At 42.8% G+C, this 19,072-nt stretch overlaps 1 protein-coding gene across 1 annotated transcript in view; it reads right to left on the reverse strand.

Annotated features, from left to right (window-relative positions):
- Window positions 1-19,072, reverse strand: part of luzp2 (leucine zipper protein 2) — a 364,593-nt gene that overhangs the window by 133,590 nt on the left and 211,931 nt on the right. Inside the window, exon 5 of the mRNA XM_041791985.1 lies at window positions 16,709-16,771. Within this exon, the coding sequence (XP_041647919.1) occupies window positions 16,709-16,771 (63 nt within the window). The remainder of the gene's footprint in view (window positions 1-16,708; window positions 16,772-19,072) is intronic.

Genomic DNA, 19,072 nt, shown 5'->3' on the forward strand with positions numbered 1-19,072 from the left:
TTAGTGCAATCATGATCATCTGAATGCAGTGAATGTGTCTCAAGTGATCGTAGCATAAAGATACCTGTCTGGAAGGTCCAGTCACTGGTTAATCAGTATTCCTGGCAACCATTGCACCATGAAAACAAAAGAACACTCAAAGAAACTCAGAGAAAAGGTTACTGAAAAGCATAAGTCAGTGGTGGATAAAAAACGGCTGCAATGAAATCCCCAGAGTTCAGTTAATTCTGTCATCAAGAAATGGAAGGAATATGGCACAAGTGTAAATCTGCCTAGATCAGACCGTCCTCACAAACTGAGAGAGCGTGCAAGAAAGAGACTAGTAAGAGAGGCCACCAAGACACCTATGACTACTCTGAAGGAGTTCCAAGCTTCAGCAGCTGAGATGGGAGAGACTCTGCAGACAAAAACTGTTGGCCGGGTTCTTCACCAGTCAGAGCTTTATGGGAGAGTGGCAAAGAGAAAGACACTGTTGAAGAAAACTCAGATTCAGTCTGGACTAGAATTCACAAGAAGGCATGTGGGAGAAGTTCTTTGGTCTGATGAGACCAAACTGAAGCTTTTTGGCTGTAAGACAACGGCAAACACATCATCCCCACTGTGAAGCATGGTGGTGGCAGCATTATTCTGTGGGGGTTCCTCTTTGCAACCGGTCCAGAAAGGCTTGTAAAGGTAGAGGGTCTGCAAGGGAACTAGGGCATGGGAGAAAATTAATGTCTAGTAAAACAATGAGCTGAGATATACAGACAAAGCTACACAGAAATGGTTAAAAGACAACAAGGGGAATGTTCTGGAGTGGCCGAGTCAAAGCCCAGGCCTCAATCCAATATAGAACTTGTGGCTGGACTTGACCTTACTGTTTAAAACAAGGAATACAAGCATCTTTTATCACAAAATCAGTATTTAAGGACTGTAATGGTTTCTATCAGTGCCAGCTGCCTTGGACAGAGGCAGAAAAAGAAGTTTGTTCCTCTCTGATTGTTACATACAAAACAGAGTATTTGCAAAACTAGTATCTTCCCTGTGACAGGATCTCAGGACTTTATGTGTAAACAGGAACATTTTGGAACAGCAAGTGCTGCTAAACGAAGGAGATATTTTGAGCGTAACAATTCATTATAAACAGATCATCCCCTTGGCTGTACATGCAGCACGACAATTTACATTGGGGGCTTGCTTTATGATTGCTAATATTGTTATGGAATGGTTTATAGTTTCAAACTAATTGGACAATCCCCGTCTATGAGAATAATATACGGGAAATCTGAAAGTGGGAAATGTTACCTGTAAATAAATGAAGATTGCTGCATTGGCTCTATCTCTGACGGTAATTTGTCTTTTTGTTTATTACAGCTCATTGGCAGAGTTGGAAGGAAATGCAGACTGAATATAAGCCGCCCCCCCTCCTCCAGCTCCTAGGAGAAACACGCCCTCCTGTGAGTATGAGACACCAAAGCACTCACTCATTCTCAGGTTGACTTGCCACTCCAGATTTCATTACAGACGGCAGGATTACTCCACTTTATGATATGAATATTCTCTAAATAGGCTTTTTTCCTCTCCCAGACTTCACTTGATTCACTCACTGTGTTTGTGTACAAACTCTCACTGAAGACCTTGTGTTTGTTCTCATGCAGGGATTTCTTAAAGCCTCTCCATATTTGGCAGTTTCCTTGCTTAGGGTTATCAGTTCTAATTAAACCAACACATTACAACGTTACTCACTCTGACGTCAGCTCTTGCATAAGCTTTCCTACTGATACTGAATCAACTAACAGCATCAGAAAATATCTCCAGCACAGCAGCATCTGCTTCTGAAGGTTACTAATATGAAATTATTAGAACTGACAACTCTGGCGTCATCCACTGGTTTTTACCAAAATGTTTACAGCCTTAAGTTCGTCATTTTGGCTGCATGCATCTCCATTCTGAGACCTTATCTATACCTTGCATTAACACAATTCAACATCTACACTATATTGCCAAAATTATTGGGTAGTGAGTAATGGGTTTCCATGGCCAAGCAGCTGCATCCAAGCCATACATCACCAAGTGCAATGCAAAGTGTCGGATGCAGTGGTGTAAAGCACGCCACTACTGGGCTCTAGAGCAGTGGACATGCGTTCTCTGGAGTGACGAATCATGCTTCTCCATGTGGCAATCTGATGGACGAGTCTGGGTTTGGCGGTTGTCAGGAGAAGAGTACTTGTCTGACAGCATTGTGCCAAGTGTAAAGTTTGGTGGTGGTGGTGGTGGTGGTGGTGGTGGTGGTGGGGGGGGGGGGGGGGGGGGATTATATGGCGTGGGCTTGTTCTTCAGGAGCTGGGCTTGGCCCCTCAGTTCCAGTGAAAGGAACTCTGAATGCTTCAGCACACCAAGAGACTTTGTGGGAACAGGTTGGGGATGGCCCCTTCCTGTTCCAACATGACTGTGCACCAGTGCACAAAGCAAGGTCCATAAAGACATGGATGAGAGAGTTTGGTGTGGATCACCTTGACTGGCCTGCACAGAGTCCTGACCTCAACCCCATAGAACACCTTTGGGATGAATTCGAGCAGAGACTGAGAGCCAGGCCTTCTCGTCCAACATCAGTGTGTGACCTCACAAATGTGCTTCAGGAAGAATGGTGAAAAGTTCCCATAAACACACTCCTAAACCTTGTGGAAAGCCTCCCCAGAAGAGTTGAAGCTGTTATAGCTGCAGTGGGTGGACCGACATCATATTAAACCCTATGGATTAAGAATGGTATGTCACTTAAGTTGATGTGAGTCAAGACAGGTGAGCCAATACTTTGGCAATATAGTGTATTTCTGGGCATTTGAATACCCACAGAAAACCCTTAATGCTAGGAGATGTTATCCAACTGCATAAAGGGAGAGTCTGGGATTATGTAATCTGGTTTGGTTGTGTAGATGCCACACATATGGGCACTAATTAAAGACTGCCCCATCTGTTGATGTGATCTATAGCTTGATGAGCTTGATCAGCATGCAAAGTGCGCCAGGTGCCCTTAAAAGTGCAGCTGCTGTTTCCGTATCAAGCAGCTGACCCTTATAATGAATATCCCATAGAGCAGGGGTTCTCAACCTTTTCAGCCAACGACCCCCCAAATAAAGGTGCCAGGGACTGGGGACCCCCACCGTACTTGAAGGTGGTTGAACACAGCCATGCACTTTGAAGAAGGGGGAATAAAAGGGAGAGCTTTCTGGTGCCCAGCCAAACTGGGGGCCCATGGAGTCAGCAAAATCATGATCTATTGTAAAGTTAAATTGTGATATTTATGTTTTACATTGAACCTGAATAATAAGCGCTTTTTTTTTTGCGCCATTTTAAAAATGTAGATCCAATTAAAAATTGGTAAAAATGTCTAAAAAAAGGTGGTGGAGTGAATGGAGTGTAAAAGAAGCAGACACGTGTTAGAAGTGTTAAAAATGATTTGCAAAATTTGCAAAAAATTGCAAAACAGGGTTAAAGTGGAAAAAATGTGGGCACAAAAAGTGGTTAAAGGGGATTAAAAAAATGGTAAAAATGTGTAGAAAATTTGATGAAATGGGATTTAAAAGTCAGAAAGCGTTTTAAACGTGCAAAAATGGGCATTACAAATAGTGAAATGAGGTTAAAATGTGGTTAAAATGGGCACAAATGGGCTTTAAAAACTGGTAAAAAGGAGTTGATAGAGAATTGTTTAGAATTGGCAAACAAGGCAGAAAAATATGGTGAAAAGGTTTTAAAATTGATAACACTCAGGTAAGAATAGCAAGAGTGGGTTCAAATTTGGCAAAAATGGTGTAAAGTGGCAAAACTGTGTGAAAAAGAGGCAAAAATTGATCTAAACTGTGCAGAAACTGATGAAAAGTGGCAAATACTAGTAACAAGACTGGTTAGGAAAGAAACATTTCAAAAATATTTAGTGTTTTAAGGCATCTGGTGACCCCCAATGGGGTCCTGACCCCATTGGGGGTCGCCAGATGCCATAGATGCCATAGAACGCTGCCATAGAGGGTATAACAATGCTTGCTAGTGCGTTTTATGCTGAGTAGAGAGTGAATTTGAGCACGGCCTGAGCATAACAAGGTCATTGTTCTTTTGTATCAGTTTAGCTTCAGTTGTGCAATGCGCTTTACCCAAATGAGGGGAAAAATCAGAAATAACTTTAATTTTCATACTTAAATTCCAACTACACTGGGAAGAGAAAAGTTTAAGAGCCCTTAAGCATTTCCCCTCTTCTAATTGAGCAGAAAAAAATACTTGTATTTTGTTTCCCCCCAGCGATGATTTCAGCTCTTGCACATGGCTGCAGGACAGAGTTGCAGTGCCCCATTTGGAACAAGCTTCCTGGAAATGCCAAAAGGCAGACACTGACTCAGTATTTTAGCTTAAACTCAAGTCTAATTTAATTAACGTAGCTCACAGTAAAAAGCCATTTCTCTCATCTTTACCTGCTCAGTACAAAAAGATCAGAATCACCAGCAGCAGCAGATCTTTACAGGAGGGTGCCATTAACTGGTCGATAAGATTAGCGAACAATAACATGCATTCGTCTACATCTGAATGATACTGATTGAAAAGAGGAAACAGTTCTGCATTCATTTAACCCTGCAGCTCACACTGAGCCACATTCAATCAAACTCTAAGCTGTCCAATCAAAAGGGTTGTCTGTGTTTTTATGGTGAAAACATGGATTCACTGACAAGCTTTTTTTTTTTTTTTTTTTTTTTTTTTACTGATCTCAGTGGAAGAAGAATCAATGCTGCATGAAGAGAGCCCAGTCCAGAGCTTAGTCCTGGAAATGGTGTGAAATGAGCATGGTGTTGGAAATTTCAAGAACATGCCCACTGCCCACCAAAAGAGAGAGAAATACAAAAGAATAATGTGGAAAAAGGAAGAGGTCAGACTCCGAAGTAGCACATTGTGTGGTCAGTCGGAGACAGAGTGAGTATACCCATCTGTGAAACTATTGAGGAACATTTGCAAGATCCTAACACTTTATAAAGTTTGACTCACACTCAGAGCTCTAGCTCCCTTATCATGGCCTTTCAGGACATCTACAGGTAAAGGGAAGCTGCAGATTATCTTCCTGCCAATCCTTTGTGGTAATACTAATTAGTGTGGATTTAGGCTAGTTGTTTTCCTTCTAAATCACATCTCTGTTTCTTTGTCACATGCATGCCAGATTTTAAATCAGTCTGGGGAACGCTACTCTCTTCTGGGTATTGTCTCTAATGTTTGATTGACGTCAATTATAGAAATGTACTTGTGTCTTTGTTTTTGGGGGCTCATCAAGCTGGTTCATGTCAGTGAGATTCTTGTACTACTTCCACATTGTGTTCCCTGTTTGCATATCGCCATGGCAACCTGAGACACATGGATTTGTTGTCCTGATTTTATTTGCATCTAAATGAAATGCCCATACTATGCAAGTGTCTGGTGTTCAGTGAGGAGAGTCTGAAGGAACTGGAGAGATTTTGGCTGTTTCTCCCAAGCTCAGTGTGCATCAGTGTATTGTTCATGGGGGGGATCATATTCATATTAACTTCACCTTTAGCTACAGCCTGGCCCACAGAACAAGAAAATCTGCCAAATTTCCAGCCTGATGTTTTAAAGATTACCCTGACAGATTTACCTTAGGTGTATAGTGGGTTAAGAGTGGTCCTTTCCTCTCTGATCTTCTCAGACGATCAAAGCGGCTATTTATAATCCAGGATTGCTAGGTGGAACAAGCTGATTAAAGGAAGAAGCACAGCAAACACAGGTATGGGAGAATATACCAGTTAGGCAGTTCACCATGTCAGTCTTGGTCCTGTTTTGCTCTGGACTCATGATGGCCATCCTCCAGGCCCATACCCCATCTCTTCAGGTATCCTACACAACGCATGCAGTTGCCCCTGGTATCTGGACCAGCCCACTGGGTCCTGGGCATCCAGTTTGGGGTGAGCTGGATCAGGCCTTGCAAAGTTGCCAGATGCCCTTAAAAGCACAGTTGACATTCTTGTATCAAGCAGCTGGCCCTTCCCATCCCCGCGCTCCTGAGCACATCAGCATACAGTCTTGCCAACGATACCCAAAAATGCCATGAAGAATTGCAGTTGGCACCTCTGACCATCTGTCAACATCCAGACCACACAAGAGTCTAGTAAGACTAGGAGAACCAAGGACCAAAAGACTCCGACTTTTATCCACTTGCTCAGATACTGGGAAAACCGCTCTGTCTTGCTCAGAGAACCCATCGCCCCATGTGTGAGTCCAAGTCTGCAGGTGGTCTTAGCCCTGCAGTTAGCAGGTCGAGGGATTATGCTGACAAGGTAGGTGAGATCACCAACTCTCTCTATTCACAGACACAGATTCAATGGCAGCATCAAGGTGCCCCTAAATGCATGGATCTTTGTTTTGGATCAGCATCCAACATCAAATCTTCAGCCTCCTCACTTAGCAAGTTAAAAAGTCCCCACAAGGACATCTACAGTTTCTGCAAGGATCACAGCATTATCAGCAAAATCCAGATCAGGGATCAGGACATTGCCAAATGACACTTCACAATTTGCTGCCTCTGTTATCTAGTCCATACAGATACTGAAGAGTGAAGGGGCTAAGAAGCACTTCTGCCTCTACCCAGAATCAGCTTGGTAGAAGTCAGAGGTGGATCCCTACTTCCTGGTTTGCCTCCTGGTCAGAGCCTTTCTGTGCTGAAGTTGCATGTTTTCCCTGGTATTCTTGCGAGGGGGGGGTGGTCCTGTAGATCAAATACATGCTTGTTGGCTTAATTAGTGACTCTAAATTGGCCAAATGTGAGCATGCATGGTTGTTTATCTCTGTATATCAGTCCTGCGATTGACTGACGACCAGTCCAGGGTGTATCTGGTATCTGGCCTAATGACAGCTGGTATAGGCTCCAGCCCCCTGCAATCCTGGATGGGATAGGTGGTGGAGACAGTGGAAGGATGAATGGATGGATGCATGGATGGATGGATGGATGGATGGATAGATGGGTGGATGCATGGATAGATGGATGGATGGATGCGTGGATGGATGGATGCACGGATGGATGGATAGATGGGTGGATGGATGGATGGTTGGATGGATGATGGATGGATGGATGCATGGATGTATGGATGCATAGCTGGATGGATGGATGGGTGCATGGATGGATGGATGGATGGATTGATGTGTGGATGGATTGGAGGATGCATGGATGGATGGATGCATGGATGGACGCATGGATGTATGAATAGATGGATGGATGCATGGATGGATGGATGGATGGATGCGTGGATGGATGGATGGATGGATTAATGGATGGATGGATGCATGGATGCATGGATGTATGGATGCATAGCTGGATGGATGGATGGATGGATGGATGCGTGGATGGATGGATGGATGGATGGATGGATGGATGGATGTGTGGATGATGGATGGATGGATGGATGGATGGATGGATGCGTGGATGGATGGATGGATGGATGGATGGATGGATGGATGCGTGGATGGATGGATGGATGGATTAATGGATGGATGGATGCATGGATGGATGCATGGATGCATGGATGGATTAATGGATGGATGGATATATGGATGGATTAATGGATGGATGGATATATGGATGGATTAATGGATGGATGGATGGATGCATGGATGGATGGATGGATGGATGGATGGATGGATGCGTGGATGGATGGATGGATGGATTAATGGATGGATGGATGCATGGATGGATGCATGGATGCATGGATGGATTAATGGATGGATGGATATATGGATGGATGGATGGATGCATGGATGCATGGATGGATGGATGGATTGGAAGGTTGACTACTTGTAAACCACTGTTTCAAACGGGTTACCACCTAACAAACCTTGTACCCATTGTTTAACCTTTCAGTGTTGCTGCATAAAACCATAAAGTCTGACCCCTGTTACATTATCATCAGTTCTGTACTACATAAAAAGTTAAACATTTTTCAGCTCTTTGGCTCAATGGCAATGATGGATTAGACCTTTTTTCATTTCAGAAACATGCTGTCACTCTCACTGGGTGTCAAGTGCACCGTCACTCCTGCGTTTCAAGTTGGGTCTGCTGTCTCAGATATGGGTGAGCAAATGATCAGTCTGTGCATCAGCTGTCTGTTCGGTGAAAAAGTGACATCAGCTGCCATCACCTGTTTCACCCCATTTCACTTCAGCATACTCTTTTGGGAGTTAACTTTACTCAAAGTGTCAGCGGTCATACATGTTAGACTACATGTCGATTCTTAGAGGTGTTAAGGTCTTGGTTTTCTTACATAATTTATGTGTTGACTGATGAGGGAGAAAGGGAGAATGATTTAAAAGGCCTTTACATAACGCTAAGTACTTATTTTCCAATTCAATTTTTCAATAAGACAATAAGAGCAGCCTGAAGAGTCCCTGAGAGAGTTCTTCATTGTTTCTAATGTCTTTTACACACTTTGAGTTTTTTAAAATTGGTATCTCACCTCATCCATGCATTTGTGTTTAATTAGTTTGAGGAACTACAAATAATGAAGAATCTCTATTGGACTTGTATTTAAAATCAGCAATCACATCAGTTTAATGCCTGTGCTTAATGTCTGTTTCATCACTTTCTGCAAATCAAAAACATGCAACTTTATGGCAGCAGTCCGAGGTATTTATTCCCAATAAGATAATTAAAACAGAGCTTTATTTTTAAGATTACAGTCTATATATTTATTTCATAGTTGAAAGACATACTAATGTTGTTTCCTGTCATTTCTTCCCAGCATGATTATCACAGAAAGATCCTCCGGATGCCCCGGTGCATGATGCTTTGCTGTCGTTTAAAGGGTGAAATTACATCAGGAAGACACGAGAGGAGGACAAATGTCGGAAAGCCATTTTAGACAAATAAACATCAGCATGAGCAGCGAGGAGCGAGGTGTGGAAAAGCTGTCTATTACAACGCTCTGTTAGAATCTGATGAATGCCAGCAGGGTCCAAGTCTGTCTGTAAATCACTCTCCCCCTCAGAATGCTCATAATCAGCCCTGAAAGTGAATCACTGATGATGACTTCACGGTGATTTGTGGCCGTAAAGAATCCCCGCTGACATCACATCACAACTCACAGCGATGGGGAACATAAAAACACTGTTTAGATGGTAATGCTGGTGTAATCACACGATAGGGTTAGCTTGTTTAGTTTAGCCACATCATACATTAGCATACTTATGGCCGGACCCATAATTCTAAATACAAAGAATTTATGACAAGAATATAGCCCATAAACTTCAAGTTTTAGTAAGGGGGAACAATATATCAGAAACAAACAGTGGATGTAATCTAGTGGTGGGAGGGAGCTGAATTTGCAGAGAACAATGTCAAGTTATCATATCCATCAGCTAACCTTGACGTTCCACATAGACTGGTTTACATAATGCAGGGGTGTCAAACTCAGTCACAGCAGGGGCCGGATTCTGGAAACAATAGAACTACTGTCCTAACTTTTGACAGTGTTAAAGCATTAGTACATTGTTTAGGAAGTCTAAAGTAGCTGCACTCTATTGACAGTGTACAGACTTAATTCCAGCTGCTCTAAATGTCTTTCTGCATGATGCTCCTCTTTCGTCTTATCTGTTGAGTTCTCATTATTTGTCTGAAGGCTGAAGACTCTACAGCTTATATTAGAAGAATGTCTTTAACAACATAGCATGCTAACAGTCTGTTTAGTGCTTCCTTCAGGCCCATTTATGCTCAACGTTAAATAAGGATCCAAATACTGATGGAGCTTTCTGTCCGTGCTCCGCGCTCATTTTGTCCGTATTTCTGAACATTTCCATAAAGATACGGGCCAAATGGAGCAGTACCTAGGGAAACTGTGGGGGCAGTGTTGCTGTCACTACCCGATACGTAGCTCTAGTAAGACACGAAGAAGAAATAACAATGGCGGAACTTTTTGAGGAAAAGTTGCACGAGTTGGTTAGAAATGCTGCCTCCATTTTTCTCTTTTATGTAAGAGGTACATTATCAATACCTCCTCCACAGTCGCCATGTTTGTTTTTGAGTTTGTTGTTGTCATAAACTTTGACTCTGGGCTGCCCCACCCTGGTGGATGTATTGTTTAACATCCATGCCAACATAAAGGATGCATGGAAGTATGTGAGCAGTGACGGTAACATCGTTTGAAAAGGACGTATACATTTTTGTACATAGAGGGAGTATAAATGGGCCTTAAGTGACACACTATATCTGGCTTGGTTTCATGTGGGCTCAAATCTGAGAAGATTGTATTCCTCCTGAGTGGGCGTGGCTTCAGCTCATTCAACAGACACGTTCACACCATCCTGGAGCAGATTTTACTGCCTCATTTTTCATGATTTTGAAGCTTAATTTCATAAATTTAGAGATGTTTTATTTCACTGAAATTTGATTTAGGGGTTCATTGACCTGTCATACAACAAACCTAAATACAGAGTCATTTTCACTTTACAGGGTCTTTAAAATCAAGCCTTGGTCTGCCAGGCTAACACAAGCTGAGCCAACAACCACCTCTAGTCTTACTAGACTCAGGTGTCTGGTCTACTCTATATATGGTGCAGCCTACTAGCGCCACGGCTAGGCCCGGTATGTTTTCGTGCAGGTCACTGTTATTATGAAGCCACAGTCGTCCAAGTGGTGGTGAGACACAACCTTGTGTCATCCATCTTGTTGGCGAGGGAGCGGGCATTTGCAAGAAAGTTGCTCAGTTGCACAGGTTTGTGCAGGGCTCCTAGCCTAGCCTGCAGCCTGGCTCGTTTGCTCCGCTTCCACCTTCTGGTCACCTCTGCCTCCTCCCCATCCGGCCGCAGGTGTAGTGCTGGCTCAGCACCCTCCTCCTTTCAGTCACGGAGTGCCCCATTCTCCACATAATCTCCGTCGAGTAAGATGCAAACTGTGCAGGCACGCTTCTTTTGCAGTAGTCAAAGAAGCAGACTCAGAATGTCAGATCTGGTATGAGTGTAGGGCTTTGATTTGCTGCTGGTGATGGAGTGCTGGACCGCTGTGTCAGTACATGCCGCCACCATGCTACATGGACTAAACCATGACAGTTTGGGACTAAAACAAATATTGTTACACCCCTGATATATAAGGTATAACAAAGCTCACTCAGATTTCAGACAGCAGCAACAATGGCATGTGCACTCAATAATAAAACACTATAAAGTGTGTGGGATGTGTTTCAGACACAAAGTCTTTCTTTTACACCCTCACCACGCTAACTATGCTGTCTTTCAGTTCTGTTATCCTTACTTCCTTGCACATCTTGAACCCAACACTTTGCCTGAAACAACATTTATAAAGAAAACTGCCTGTCCTCCACTTCTGTACATGAGTAAAATTCTGAAGTCATCTCTCTTCCCCTCATGACCGACTCATAATTCACTGCATGCAGCTGTAACTTAAATGTCAGCGTGCCACAGATGTCAGGGAGGTTCCCAGATTCTGTTGACCACCACTGACCTCTTTAGAGTGTAATTATAAAGGCTCTCAATCCTAGAGAGGCCTTCCTCTAAGATATGTAGATTTGGAAGAGGAAAAAGGCAAAACTCCAAATGTCAACAAAGTTACACCCGCGTGTGAGAGGAGAGCTGGGTCCATGAAATGTGCCTTATGTTTTTTTTTGTTCCTGCTCTTTTACTCCTTCTGCTTGCTGAGTCATCTCAGAAACTCCACTTGGTGTGTGAAGGCATTTACATGGTAATTACCCAATTTTTTTTAAAAATTCCCTTGAATTACAGTGCTGCTCACTCCAATTCAGATCAAATCCTCGGCAACCCCCGTTTGCCTCGTCTTTGTTTTGGTGAAATTAGAGAGAACATCAAGGACTGACTTGTGTTAATGAGCTTTAAGAGAGCTGCGTGTCAGAAACATTGGAGCAAAGATCATTTTCTTACCTCCTCATCAGTGTCTGTTCTCTATCTCTAACCAAACATTAGGATGTTTAAGAGTAAAGAAGTCGCTAATTGTTCATTACAAAGTCAAATCATGGCCTCCTTTATGGGCCATTTAGTCTGTTTAACTGAACCGCAAACATGTGTGGCCTCCTGCTGTGAAAACCACTTGACTGATTAAAGAAAGGTCTCTACATTTACCCCTGATTACCCCCCGCAGACTCAAGCATGCAAGTCCAAATTTATGCCTCACATTCACAGACATTTATTTGAATTCAAGTGCTACCTGAGAGATTACTTTTTAAATGCTTAGATAAAAAAAAAAAAAAAAAAAATGTTCCAAGGCTCTTCTACTTTAAATCTGTCATCCAGGGTGGGTGGTTTACTAAAGAAGTGACTGAGTGGTAATCACCACTACTGGCTGATGCTTTGCTCCATGAAGGGGAAAACATACACCAGAATTCCATAAAAGTTGGGACATGGGAAGACAGGGATTTGCAAATCCTTTTCAACCTATTTACAATTTCATGCAGGACTGATAAGGTATTCGATGCTCAAACTGGTAAGCTGTATTGTTTTTGGAAATATGCATCAACACTGAATTTGATGCATGGACTATTCCAAAGAAGCTGGAACAGGAGCATGTTTCCCTGTTGCGTTGCATCACCGTCTCTTCTAACAACACTCTGTAAACATCTGCGAACTGAAGATTTGTGTTGTTTTAAAAAATATTTTCTTTCTCATTCTTGCTTGATGCTTAGAGGTCACATAGTATGCAAAATACACCTTTTCAGGCTTTTTTAGAAAACATTTGTGCCCCTGGCCTGTCCACAATCATCATGAAAGCCCCATCCATTGAGCAACATCCATTTCAGGAGTGGGGCGGAGTCAGGGGCGGAGTCAGATAGCTCATTAACATTCGACTCCACAGACACAGAAACAGCTCGGTGAAACAGAGGGGGGTTTAGATGTGCAAAAATCCAATTCTGGAGTGTTTTTTTTTTCAGTAACAAACACCACAGGCATGTTTGGGTACCTCTGATACAGATATAAAGTTGTCTTAAATATTAAATATGTGACCTTTAACTTGCTCAACAATGCTGGGTTTCCGTTGCTATATTTATGCTTCATTTTGCACCTTTTTCCCTAGAAGACATGTCTGGATCATTAGTCCGGTATCTGCACGCCTGTACTGTGAAGCCATGCTGTTGTATCTCATGCAGAATGTGGCCTGGCATTGTCTCGCTGAAAATGAAAACATAAAAATACTGCTCAGAAACTTGTATGTACCTCTTAGTATGAAAGACCCAGTAAAGTGAGAATGAATCTGTATTTAGGTTTATTGTATGACAGGTCCATGTCTTTCCCAGTGTGGCTCTGTGATTCTTCTGAGTTTTTGTTTCCGGTGGATTTAGTTTGACATAAGTTCCTTTAATTGTTTAATTTAATGATTTTGAGTTTATTCTGCATTTGGGTCCTTCTCCATTTTTGTTTTTGCACTTTTTGCTAAGGTGAAACTAATGAACCTACTTAGAATGTCCTGAGAGCATTTTGACCATTCCACAACTTTTCAAGCCTTTGCTGGGAGGGGTCTGCCTGCAGACCATACATCCATAAAGACCACCCTTATTCTACATGCTAAGGGTTAGGATACCAAGAGTTAAATATGAAAACCTGAGCTGCAAAACTTGTTGACATAAACCAGATTACATAGTCCGTTTACAGGAAGAAAGCATGTAGCCACATGGGTAATGTTTCTCCATTAGCTGCGTAAGCTACGTAGATAACCTAGTTTTGTAACAGAGCTACGTACTATTGTGGCCTCATTGGCTGTGTCAGCTATATGTAGCTACAGTTTTCTTTTTTTTCTTGTTTTATTTATTATTATTTCATCGTGCCATACACCAAAAGAGGTGCCCAGCCCAGACACTGAAATACAAAACAAATAAGAGCAATCAAGCAACGAGCGACGAGAGCAACTCAGCACAGTACATATCAGACAGAAACAAATCAAATGTTAACAAAATGTTGCTCATTGGCAGTTAGACCTGACACTTCTTATTAGACAGCCGCTTTAGTCAAATATCAAGTGTCCTCTTACGCTGCTGAAAAGCATTCAGCACAAATTGTGCAAGTTGAAACACTTTGTGTGTAAAGCTAATTTAGCTACATTTGCATATATAACTCTGCATGGCAGTGCAGGGGTTAGCACTGTTGCCTCACAGCAAGAAGGTCCCTAGTTTGCTTCCCAGTCAGGGCCTTTCTGTGTGGAGTCTGCTTGTTCTCCCCGTGCATACACGGGTTCTCTCCGGGTACTCTGGCTTCCTCTCACCACCAAAGACATGCTCATTAGGTTAACTGGTGACTCTAAATTGCCCGTAGGTGTGTGTGAGCGCGCCTGGTTGTCTATCTGTATACGTCAGCCCTGCGATTGACTGGCGACCAGTCTAGGATTTACCCCGCCTCTTGCCCAATGACAGCTGGGATAGGCTCTAGCCCCTCCGCGACCCTGGTATAGAAATGGATGGATGGATGCATAACATTAAATTTGTAGCCAGAGAAGCTATGTTAGCTTTAGCTAAAGCTAACAAAGTTAAAGAGAACCACCGTTTGTGTTAACCTGACACGCCAGATGGATTTGTTTCACATACATTTCTATGGGCCAATCAGAGCAACGAAACACGCTTGCGCAGCTACTGAGGAATAACGTGAAACATGGCGACTATAGACATGCAAGTACTCGACTTTTGTTGTTTTTGAAAAGAAAACAACTCACTGCTGTTCATTGTTCTATTAACAAAGAAATGCCGTCAAGTTCTGATCAAACTGACGCTTTAGCAGCATCCGTGCTAATCTTTTCCACCATAATTGCACCGGCCTCTTGTCACTGCTTGTTTACGTCCCGACTCTGCCACGCCTGAAAGTACTGCCTTTCGTCGCTGATTGGTCCTGTCACTTTCTGACCGGGCCCAAACGGTTCAGATGGGAGCTTTACAAGATGGATTCGCCAGTGAAAAACAAGGAAAATGGCGTTTCCATCTGCTTTGCAAGGTTATAGTTGTGTAGCTTCTTCTAAAACAGGCCTATGCATAATTTAATCCCTATTTACAGCTTTGATCTTTTTCTGTTTTATTTCTGAAATGTTTCTCGGTCTGTAATGTAACTGCCAGACTTTGTAAATAAATATGGTTGAATCTAAAAAAAAGTGTTGTACTGACTTCCTGAGTGCTGCTGATGTACCGATGGGTGTGCAGCAGGCCTCTCTCTGACATCTCTCCTTTAGTGCATGTCTATAGGGTCCTGTCTGTGCATGTGCATGTTATTCAGCCTCTATGCTCAATAATGGAGTGTAAAGACTGAATTTACCTTAGAAAGATTAATAGGGTACATTTTCTTCTTCTTGTATTATGCAGTTGAAAGGAGGTACTATTTGTAAGTTTGGCTGTATTTCTTGTCAGAATAGTGTCAGTCAATCTGTCTCGCCGTCTGTCTCGTTCGCAGACAGGCTGTGAACAAAGGGTCTACCATGGCATCGATGGAGTGGGCGGCTCTGCTTGGTTTCATTATATTTGGACCAAAGAAGTTTGACTTTTTGATTTCCTTCATGTTACACAGCTGACAGACAAAGACAACAATGGGAAAGTCTAACTTTAAATGTGTGAACATCTTTAAAGGCAGCTTCTGTCGATGCACTGTAGCACAAGTTTGCTGCTTTTAATGGGCTCATGTTGTTGCTGTTTTTTTTTTTTTTTTGTTTGTTTTATCATCTTTTCCCACTCCCACAGATAACAAGCCAAACTGTAGATAATGTGGCGTCACAGACTTTCTGTACATCCTTGATGGTATTTTCAAGCAGAACTTTTTTTCTCAGCTGTCTGAGGCATCAGCGCTAAATGTCAGATTTTGGTGTCAGCCCCAAAGAATCAAAGAGAAAAAAACTTCCTTTTTAGGCAAACTAGTCAGCACTCATGTTGAAAAAATATGGGGGAAGAAATCTATCATTGATGAGGAGTAGGAAGAGAAGAGATCCATTTCTGAGCCAACAAAAGCCATGGCAGTAGTGATCACAATCACGATCAAAGGCACACTCCAGTGTTTGCAAAGTGCTCGCTAAAATAGATGTAGTCCTGCCGGCATATGTCCACCTCTGATTGAAAGCAGCCCTCAGTTTCTGGGGACTCTCACACAGCTTTTGGCAAACATCAAACATCAGGGAGAGAAATATTATAAGATAGGGCAGAGGAAGTGGATCAACATTAGCAAATTGGAATGAAAGCTACATACATTGGTCATGAAGGCATTAATGAAGGCAAAAATCCACTTTTATTAGTTTTGAATGGTGTTGTTGATTAATTCAAGTCCAATCTTGACATTGGGCGAGAGGCGGGGTACACCCTGGACTGGTCGCCAGTCAATCATATAGAGACAGACAACCAAGCACGCTCACATTCACACCTACGGCTAATTTAGAGTCATCAATTAACCAAATGAGCATGATGGTGGTGGGAGGAGTACCCGGTAAGCTGGATGAAACCTGCACACTGGCTGTATCATATGACATCCTTGGTGTGAAATATTACAGCATGATAGCCAGGCTTCTCTTCCTTCTAACGTCATTATTTTGGTCATGAGGACTGGTCAGGTAGCTCTGTTTTTTTCTGACATACCTGTCGGTCAGGGTCATGTCACAGGATAAATTTATGGCTCTGTGATCATCTAATCAGAGCGACCATCGTAAGAGACAAAACCAAAAGTGCTGTCTGACCTGGCTGTTAAACTGTCGTTATATGAAACACCAATAACTCACCTCTTGCTGCAAATCCTTGATGATCTTTGTCTTCTTCTCCATCTCCACTTTGAGAAACTTGATCTGAGGACAGAAAACACAAAAAAAAGTATGATAAATACCTGGGGAAAAAAATACTAACTTTTTTTGTAGCAGGCGTAAATGAAAGATAGATTTGATATTGTTTGAACACAAACTTGTGTGCAGCAAAGATGGGAATGGCATTTATTTGTACAAGAAAGTATGTTTGACTGTGAGCACAGATAAATCTGCTCTTGTTCATTTATTAGATCTATGACTGCAGGATGATGTATGAGGGATTGACTCAGATCAGACCACAGTGCCTGTATTCATGGTAATGGAGAAACATGTCATTCAGTTGAACAGTGCACCTCATTCATGTGTTCTTGTTTGTTTAGTGTCATTGGGATGACAATGAAGCTCTGTGAAACAGAAGAAAAGTCTATTATAGGCCTTGAATACCAACAGAACTGGCTAGTAGAAGAGATTCACTGTCATACATTTATTGGGAAACTTTCCTGTCCTAATTTAAGGCCTGGTCCCTTTTACAAGCCTGATGTTGCCTCATGTTCTGACAAATAAAGTTGTGTATTTGAGATGTTTATTTGGTGTGTATGCAGGCAACACAGCTACTGAAAACCTACACAGTCTAAAATAAATGTATTCTGCAAACAAACAATATCTTCCAGAATCAGAGTATATAAACTATTTGCCAAAAGTATTAGCTCACCTACCTTGACTCGCATATCAACTTAAGTGACATCCCATTCTTAATCCATAGGGTTTAATATGACGTCGGTCCATCCTTTGCAGCTAGACCAGCTTCAACTCTTCTGGGAAGGCTTTCCACAAGGTTTAGGAGTGTGTTTATGGGAATTTTTGACCATTCTTCCAGAAGCACATTTGTGAGGTCACACACTGATGTTGGACGAGAAGGCCTGGCTCTCAGTCTTCGCTCTAATTCATACCAAAGGTGTTCTATCGGGTTGAGGTCAGGACTCTGTGCAGGCCAGTCAAGTTCATCCACACTAAACTCTCTCATCCATGTCTTTATGGACCTTGCTTTGTGCACTGGTGCACAGTCATGTTGGAACAGGAAGGGGCCATCCCCAAACTGTTCCCACAAAGTTGGGAGCATGGAATTGTTCAAAATCTCTTGGTATGCTGACGCATTCAGAGTTCCTTTCACTGGAACTAAGGGGCCAAGCCCAGTTCCTGAAGAACAAGCCCATACCATAATCCCCCCCTCCACCAAACCTTACACTTGGCACAATGCAGTCAGACAAGTAGGGTGCTCCTGGCAACCGCCAACCCAGACTCGTCCATCAGATTGCCAGATGGAGAAGCGCGATTCGTCACTCCAGAGAATGCATCTCCACTGCTCTAGAGTCCAGTGGCGGCGTGCTTTACACCACTGCATCCGACGCTTTGCATTGCACTTGGTGTTGTATGGCTTGGATGCAGCTGCTCGGCCATGGAAACCCATTCCATGAAGCTCTCTACCATGAAGTTTGGAGGTCTGTAGTGATTGACTCTGCAGAAAGTTGGCGACCTCTGTGCACTATGTGCCTCAGCATCCGCTGACCCCGCTCCGTCATTTTATGTGGCCAACCACTTGGTGGCTGAGTTGCTGTCATTCCCAATGGCTTCCACTTTGTTATAATACCACTGACAGTTGACTGGGAATATTTAGGAGCCAGGAAATTTCACCACTGGACTTGCTGCACAGGTGGCATCCTATCACAGTACCACACTGGAATTCACTGAGCTCCTGAGAGTGAGCCATTCTTTCACAAATGTTTGTAGAAACAGTCTGCATGCCTAGGTGCTTGATTTTATGCTTTGAAACAAGCTGATCTCAGATTTTCCCCACATGATGTAATGTGGGGAGTTAGCCCCGCCCCCAGTTTAGGTTGGCCCTCCCCGCTTGGAGGAAGGTTCCGCCCTCCTCTCCTGATCTGAGAGGAGGATCAAGACAGCCACATCCATTTCCTGAGAGGGGTGGAGTCAGGGGGCGGCGTCTGACAGCTCAATAAAGCCATAAAAACAGCTCGTTCTGAGCAGGACTGAAACAGAGGAGTTTTTAGACATGCAAAAATCCAATACTGGAGAGTTTTTTCAGCAACAAACTTCACAGACGTGTTTTGTGGACCTCTGAGACCAATGTAAACTTGTCTTAAAAGGGGTAAAATATGTCTCCTTTAACAAGTTATCCCTTCAGGGCTGTAGGGAACTATGAGATTTCACTGTCACTTGACAAGAGGCATGGTGCACCCTGAGCTGATCGCCAAGGCTGACCTAGAACAATTAAGCTTACATTGACATCTACGGGAAATTTAGAGTTACCAATTTAGCTAATGAGCA

This window comes from Cheilinus undulatus, linkage group 1 (genome assembly GCF_018320785.1).
Source record: "Cheilinus undulatus linkage group 1, ASM1832078v1, whole genome shotgun sequence".
In the NCBI taxonomy this organism is placed as follows: Eukaryota; Metazoa; Chordata; class Actinopteri; order Labriformes; family Labridae; genus Cheilinus; species Cheilinus undulatus.